The sequence below is a fragment of the Otolemur garnettii genome, unplaced genomic scaffold, assembly GCF_000181295.1.
Source record: "Otolemur garnettii isolate 467f Iridium unplaced genomic scaffold, OtoGar3 scaffold00022, whole genome shotgun sequence".
Taxonomy (NCBI): domain Eukaryota; kingdom Metazoa; phylum Chordata; class Mammalia; order Primates; family Galagidae; genus Otolemur; species Otolemur garnettii.
This window is the reverse complement of record NW_003852417.1, coordinates 22,963,556-22,971,787: the sequence shown is the minus strand read 5'-3', so window position 1 is coordinate 22,971,787 and position 8,232 is coordinate 22,963,556. Positions and strand designations below refer to the sequence as shown.

Genomic DNA, 8,232 nt, shown 5'->3' with positions numbered 1-8,232 from the left:
AAAAAAAAAAAAAAAAAACAATGGGACCCATAAACAAAATGGGTCACAGTAGTCACTCTTTAACCTCAAAGGGTAAGTTCCCAAGACCCATCCATAGTGGATGCCTGAAACCACAAAGAATACTGACCCCTATATACACTGTATTTTTTCCTATACAGACATACATACCTATGATAAAGTTTAATTTATAAGTCAGGCACAGTAACAACAGTAACTAACAAAAATAGAAAATCTTAACAATATGTTGACAAATTCACAAATTGAAGATTCATTTCTTATCCCAGACCTTAGAAACTTCAGCACAGATTTCTGTTTCTTTCTTTCTTCATTAAGTCAAAATTTTCACATTTTTACTTGAAGAAATCACTTATACAGCCTCTCTTGCCAGCATGGTGCCTCACATCTGAAATCTTAGCACTGTGGGAGGCCAAGGTGGGAAAATCACTTCAGGTCAGGGACCAGCCTAAGCAAGAATGAACCTCGTGTCTATGAAAAATGGTGGTTCATACCTATAGTAACAGCTACTAGGGAGGCTGAGGTAGAAGACAGCTCAAGCCCAGGAGTTTGAGGTTACAGTAAGCAATGGCAAAGCACTCTAGCCCAGGCAACAGAGGAAGACTTTGTCTCAAAAAATTAATTTAAAAGCCCAAACAAGCAAAGAACAACAAAAAGGCCTCCCTGGCTCAGCACCCGTAGCTCAGCAGCTAGGAAGTGGGCCACATACACCAGGGGTGGCAGGTTCGAACCCAGCCCGGGCCTGCTAAACGACAACTACAGCAACAATAACAAAAAAGCCAGTGCCCGTAGCACAGTGGTTATGACACCAGCCACATGTACCAGGGCTGGCAGGTTGGAGCCAGCCAATGACAATGACAACTGCAACAAGAAAATAGCAAGGCACTGTGGCGGGCGCCTGTAGTCCCAGCTACTTGGAAGGCTAAGGCAAGAGAATCGCTTAAGCCCAAGAGTTTGAGGTTGCTATGAGCTGTGACACACACCACAGTACTCTACCAAGGGCGACACAGTAAAACTGTCTCCTCGGCATCTGAGGTTCAGTGCCTAGGGCACCAGCCACATACACCAGAGCTGGTGAGTTCAAATCCAGCCCAGGCCTGCCAGACAACAATGACAACTACAACCAAAGAATGGCTGGGTATTGTGGGAGGCACCTATAGTCCCAGCTGTTTGGGAGGCTGAGGCAGAGAATCACTTGAGCCCAGGAATTGGGAGGTTGATGTGAGCTGTGATGCCACAGCACTTTACCAAGGGCAACATAATGAGACTCTCTTTGGCATACAGGAACTGCCAACATCACTTTGAGGCCATCATTAAGTAAAATAAGCGTTGCTTAAACATAAATAATGAGAGACCTGGACAGTGCATTTGATAAACAAACAGCTACAAAGTGACTAACAGCAGGTAGCATATACAATATAGATACAGTGGACAAAAGGAGTACTCATGTCCTCAGTGGGACAACAGATTTATTTCATCACACTTCGTGGAACAGTGCACAATTTGAATTACTGGCTTATCAAACTTCCCATTTAATATTTTCAGACGGCAGTTGACCAGAGGTAACTAGTCGCAGTTAAGGGGGTCCACTACATATACATATAATGGAATATTATTTGGCTATAAAAAGCCATGAAGATGGGATTTATAATACATGTGTGAGCTTTAAAAATATATTAAGTTTAAAGGCCGAGCACAGTGGCTCATGCCTATAATTCTGACACTCTGGGAGGCCCAGGTGGACGGACTGCTTGAGCTCACAGGTTCAAGACCACCCTAAGCAAGACCGCAAGCCTGTCTCTAAAAACAGCCAGGCATTGTGGCTGAGGTAAGAGAATCAGTTAAACCCAAGAGTTTGAGGTTGCTGTGAGCTGTGATGCCACAGCCCTCTACCCAGGGCAACAAAGTGAGACTCTGTCTCAAAAAATAATAAAATAAATTAAAATATATATTAAGTTTAAAAAGCCAAACACAAAGGACAAATGTATGATTTCTTTTTTTTGTTTGGTTTTTTTTAGAGACAGAGTCTTAATTTGTTGCCCTCAGTGGAGTGCTTTGACATCACAGCTCACAGCAACCTCCAGCTCTTGGGCTTAGGCTATTCTCTTGACTCAGCCTCAGCCTCAGCCTCCCGAGTAGCTGGGACTACAGGCACCCTCCAGAATGCCCAGCTATTTTCTTGTTGCAGTTTGGCCAGGGCCAGGTTCAAACCTGCCATCGTTGGTATATGGGGCCAGTGCCCTACTCACTGAGCCACAGGCACCATCCCCACAAATGTATGATTTCACTTACATGAAGTATCTAAACTGGCAAATTCAGAGTCAGAAAATAGAGGTTACCAGATTGAGAGTAGAGTGGACGGGGAGTTATTACTTAATGCATACCAGGTTCAAATCCGGTCCAGGCCGGCCAAACAATGACAACTACAACCAAAAATAACCAGGCGTTGTGTAGTCCCAGCTACTCGGGAGACTGAGGCAAGAGAATAGCTTAAGCCCAGGAGTTTGAGGTTGCTGTGAGCTGTTGACGCCACAGCACCCTACACAGGGCGATAGCCTGAGGCTTTGTCTCAAAAAAGAGATGGTTGGGGCGGCACCTGTGGCTCAAAGGAGTAGGGCCCTGGCCCCATATGCTGGAGGTGGTGGGTTCAAAACCAGCCCCAGTCCAAAAAAAAAAAAAAAAAAAAAAGGAGGTGGTTACAGACCAGGCACAGTGGCTCATGCCTGTAATCCTAGCACTCTGGGAGGCCCAGGTGGGTGGATTGCTTGAGTTCAGGATTCGAAACCAGGTGAAGAACACTCCGTCTCTAAAAATAGCCAGGCATTATGGCATGTGCCTATAGTCCCAGCTACTTGGAAGGCTGAGACAGGAGGATCACTTGAGCCCAAGAGCTTGAGGTTGCTGTGAGCTATGTTGACACAGCGTTCTACGGAAGGTGAAAAGTGAAACTCTGTCTCTAGATTAGATAGATAGATAGATAGATAGATAGATCGATCGATAGATAGATAGAGGCACTTTAAGAGAAGACTGCCCGGGTTTGACCACTGGCTCTGCCATTTATTAGCTCTATGACTAAGCAAGTTACTTAACCACTCTTTCGCTTACTTTCCTTATCTGGAAAATGGAAACAATAATAGTACACACCTCATAAACTTGGTATAACTAAACAACTTAACAGAGGTAAAGTTGTAACAATGACCAATAAAAGTCAAATTATCTTTGATATCCTATAGCGCTTTAACAGTTGCTCTATACTCTTCAATGATAAATTTTTATTAGTTTAAAACTGCTCTACATTGCTCACTTTTTAAAGTAATCTAGTTGAATTTTGATGTTATTTTTAAGACTTTTTTTCCTCATTATTTAAACTTCGATTTAGTTCAAAAAAGGCAATCTGAACACTGCCTTAACTATTATCTTCTCCAACTAAACTCTTGAGTTCTCTTCAAAAAGAAAAAAGTCAGGTTAATTCATACCAGAACCACGGGTGAGAAATAGTGTAACCCTTTTAAAATAACAGTTTCTCTACCAAGCCTTGGTTACAATTGCCTATGCTTCAAATATCTCCAAGTCCTAAATTCCTATTAAACTATCAATAAGGCTATTCATTCTGCTTAATATTGTCAGTAATCCTTTACAAAAATTGCTTTATCTCCAACTTAAAATGTATATGAAAAAATAGGGAAAAAATTGCCACACTACATTATTTTATATGGGACCTCAGATGCTGCAGAAGTGATTCACCAACCCAAGGTCAAGAGTAAATCAGCCAAATTTTATTTGGCAAAACTAATAATTACTTGCTAAGTATTTTTACTTCACAAGGAAATAACCAATAATCTCTGCCAGAAACTTTACATACATTATTCACTTAACTGTAGTAAGCCTAGGAAATAGGCCTTAAACTAGTCTATAAAAAAAAAAAAAAAAACAAGTTTACTAAGTTAAAAGAAACTTGCCCACAATCATGAACAGATACAAAGTCATAACTCACACAACAGCAGGCTATTTTCTTGAGTATAAAGCACAGAAGATATTTTTCTGTATTATTAATACAATGAGAATCCTTACTTGGGACAGCAGGAAAAAAATTAAGAACAATTTAAACAGAAGGATTTACCACTTCATTATACAAAAGTTATTTCTTCTCCATCTATATGAATCTAAAATTCATGCCAGGTATGCACACAAATGCCATATATACCAATTTTATAAGATTTGCAGAAGAATCGAGCAAGAGCTTACCTTTGGTGCATGCACACAGCCTGTCTGTGCCAGAGCAATAAATGACAGAAACAAATGTGTCCTGTTCCTCAGTGCCCTCCTTTTTGGGAGGCTCCACTTTGGCCAAAATTTCAAAGTTTGAAAGATCTAATATTTTTACAAATCCTCCCTGAGTGGTTATGACCAGGTGTCCAAGAGTAGAAATGTCAGACGTTTTTTCTCTTTCAATGCCATTCTTGGAGGTTAACTGCATTTCCTCAATAGGTTCATCACAGTCATCCTCCCGATTATCCAATATATCTGGTGGAAGCAAAATGAGCGAGGTAATTGTGTCCTGGGGATCTTTGATATGTTGGATTTTTATTGGCTCCTCTTCTAAAGTCACTATCCGAGTGGCATAATTCATTTTATAAAGAACTAAATATCCACCACTAATATTCCTCTGCTCGGGCTGAATTATCAAAGGAGTCTGTACATCTGCTGGTGATTCATGTTGGATTACACTAATATTTGCACCATTCACTACAGCAAGATTCGATTCCAGCTCACCTTTCCGTCGATTACATAGTGCAGAGTTTAATTTATTTAAATTATTCAAGGCCTCTACTTGATTTATTGCACTCAAGGATTCAACAGGGCATGTCCGCAGTCCTACCAACAAATGAATTCCATCAGCACAAGGAGTTATTGAGTCTATACAAAGATTCTCCTCCTCTGCAAACTTTGGCAGCCTCAAGCACTGAACCAAAGTCCCAGGCTTGGGAAACACAGAGTTCCACTTCTCAGAATCTGGAGAGGTAAGGTTGGCTGCTGCATCTGCAAATTGCTGAATGTAAGTCACAGGAGGATCCTGCAACAACAACTGCTCCTGACTATCCAGCTCCATCTCAATAATCTGTGGAACAGTAAAACCATCATCATGCAAACTTTTACTCATAATATTATTCATCTGTGAAAATATTTTTCCTGCTTTCTCATCAGATTCCTTGATGCTATAAAGAAGCAAAACAGGTAAAGTCCTCCTCACTAGAGGAGAATTCAGTTCTGAATTAGTGCAGGATTCATTGTCAGTTGACCCTTGTTCTGATACACTTTCACCCTGAGTTCTATTTAAACCATCCAGTGACCTATGAGAATTACTACTAATGGGTGAGGTAGCAGGAGATTTATATGTTAATAAACCTCCAGCTAATAAACATGGAAAGGGAATGTTATGTTGTTCCTGGTGCTTTTCCTTTGTCTTTTCACTCTTAGAGTTTGTTAAGCAAGGATTTGCCCCAAGTTCTTCAAGATCCTTAACAGTATCTTCAAGCACATTTGCAACAATCTCCCACTGGAGTTTTTCTGGCTGTTGGAGAATGCTGAGGGCTGTAATATCAAGGCTCACTTCCATGGCTTCCTTCTGTGATGTGTGCCCTTTGAAAAGGAACAGTACTCATTAGACACAGCCTTTAAATAAAATCAAACTCTGCAGTTTAACATTCTCATTACTGGCAGTCCCCGGATTCTTAAGTTGAAATTGTATGTTAGTTGGACAGGTACATTTGCCTACTACCTATAACCATCTCGATTCCTAAGTGTGAGTCATACATCAATCAGATGCTTGTAACTCAGTGACTTACTGTAATAGCTCCATTCGTGAAGTTCAAGTTGTACGTAAGTCAATGTTTATAATTCAAGGGACTGTTACTTGTTCTTACTCATCCAGGCAATGCATTATAATTACAGAAGCAAACGGATTTAAAGTCAAGTCAGTCCTCCATATTCACTAGCTCTGCATCCATGGATTTAACCAATCTTGGATGGGAAATATTTGGAAAAGGCTGGGTATGGAGGACCACGCCTGTAATCCCAGCACTTCGAGAGGACAAGGCAGGAGGATCACTTGAGCCCAGAATTTGAGACCAGCCTGGGCAACATAGGGAGACATCATCTGTACAAAAAAAATTTTTAATTAGCCAGGTGTGGTAGTGAAAGCCTACAGTCCCAGTTACTTAGGAGATGGAGGCAGAAGATCACTTGAGCCCAGGAGATGGAAGCTATAGCAAGCTGTGATCATGTCACTGCACCTCAGCCTGGGTGACAAAGCGAGATCCTGGTCTCTTAAAAAAATAATTAATTGGCTCGGCACCTGTGGCTCAAGCAGCTAAGGCGCCAGCCACATACACCTGAGCTGGCGGGTTCGAATCCAGCCCAGGCCCGCCAAACAACGACAGCTGCAATTAAAAAAAAAAAAAAAAAAAAGTGGCCAGCGTTGCAGTGGATGCCTATAGCCCCAGCTACTTGGGAGGCGGAGGCAGGAGACTCACTTGAGCCCAGGAGTTGGAGGTTGCTGTGAGCTGAGATGCTATAGCAACTCTTCCCAGGGTGACAGCTTGAGGCTCTGTCTCCAAAAAAAAAAAGAATTTGAGGTTGCTGTGAGCTATGATGACACCACGGCACTGTCTGCAGGGTGGTAGAGCGAGACTCTTTCTCAAAAAAAAATTTTAATAAATTAAAAAGAAAATATTTGGGGGGGAAGTGAATGGTTGTGTCTGTACAGACTTTTCTCTTTATTCTCTAAACAATATTGAATAACAACAATTTACAGTGTTTACGTAGATTAGGCAATATAAGTCATCTAGAGATGATTAGTATGCAGGAGGACGTGCACAGGTAATATGCAGATACTACACCACTTTACAGAACTTGAGCATCTGTGGATTTTGGCATGCACGGGGGGTCCTGGGGCAAATCCTCCATTGCTATCATGCATTTTAAAAGAAATATAATCAAACCTGAGATGAACCTTCTCAGAAAAACCAAAGGATTCATTTCTGACTTTTCAATTCAAAATATATTTAGATAATTTGTGAATATTATTCTTCAAAAAAAGTTTAAAAGTTAAAGAATTAAAATACTATTTATTCATCACTCTAATATCATTCAATTCTCAATCAAAAAGATACCTGATATTATTTATACATGTCATTTATGCACTCGCAGAATATCCACAAAAAATGACTCATCTCAATTCCCTTAATCATTTAAGGAATTATAGCACTGCTTCTTCTCTTTCATCCCACCTTATGCTGATTACCAGTAAATTGTCAAAATACTCACTTTAATCCAAGTGCTTAGAAAAAAATAAATAGGAAGAAAGTTCCAAAGTTTGTCAAATGTGTCTTCCATATCTGCTGCTAACATTTATTTCATTGAAGTCACACATCTACATTATCTCTTACTTCTTTTCCACTGTATTCTCTTTAAGCTGTCTCCTTACAAATAGTACAAAAGCCATTTCTCTGTCTCCACCTTTCAAACATATGATCTGTGTTAGTCAACCCCCAAAGCAACTAAAATCTCAATAATGAACGAAAATTGTTTCAACCAATCTGGTTTTGTCTCAATAGCACAAACTACTATCAGTCAGGCCACAACATCATTAGCAACAATAACATAAAGATCGCTCTAGGTAACTTTTGGAAATACAAAAAAATTAGAAATGCCTTCATACAATTTAGATAGGAAGAATACAGAACAGGAAAATAAAGACATATAAAGAAACCAAGGTGACTACATGATGGCTGTAAAGCTGCCACATCTAGGAATGAGCAACAAGAGACTCATGGAACATCAAACACTTGAGGGATATGAAAAGCTCCATTTAAACCACTTTGTAAACTATTTCATTCATGATCTCCTCAATATGTTAACTGACAGCTACCTTCTAACACTGAAACCTTTTCTATCTAAAGCAGAATTTTTTTTTTTTTTTTGAGACAGAGCCTCAAGCTATCCACCTGGGTAAAGTACTGTGGCATCACAGCTCACAGCAACATCCAACTCCTGGGCTCACCTCCAACTCCTGGGCTCAAGCAAGTCTCCTGCCTTCGCCTTCCAAGTAGCTGGGACCACAGGTACCCGCCACAACGCCTGGCTATTTTTTTGGGTAGAGTGCCGTGACATCACAGCAATCTCCAACCCCCGGGGCTCAAGCGAGTCTCCTGCCTC

General features: G+C 40.6%; 1 protein-coding gene across 1 annotated transcript in view; it reads right to left on the bottom strand.

The window, feature by feature from the left end:
- Positions 1-8,232, bottom strand: part of BIRC6 (baculoviral IAP repeat containing 6) — a 271,529-nt gene that overhangs the window by 192,091 nt on the left and 71,206 nt on the right. The window contains exon 10 of the mRNA XM_023511826.1: positions 4,261-5,655. Within this exon, the coding sequence (XP_023367594.1) occupies positions 4,261-5,655 (1,395 nt within the window). The remainder of the gene's footprint in view (positions 1-4,260; positions 5,656-8,232) is intronic.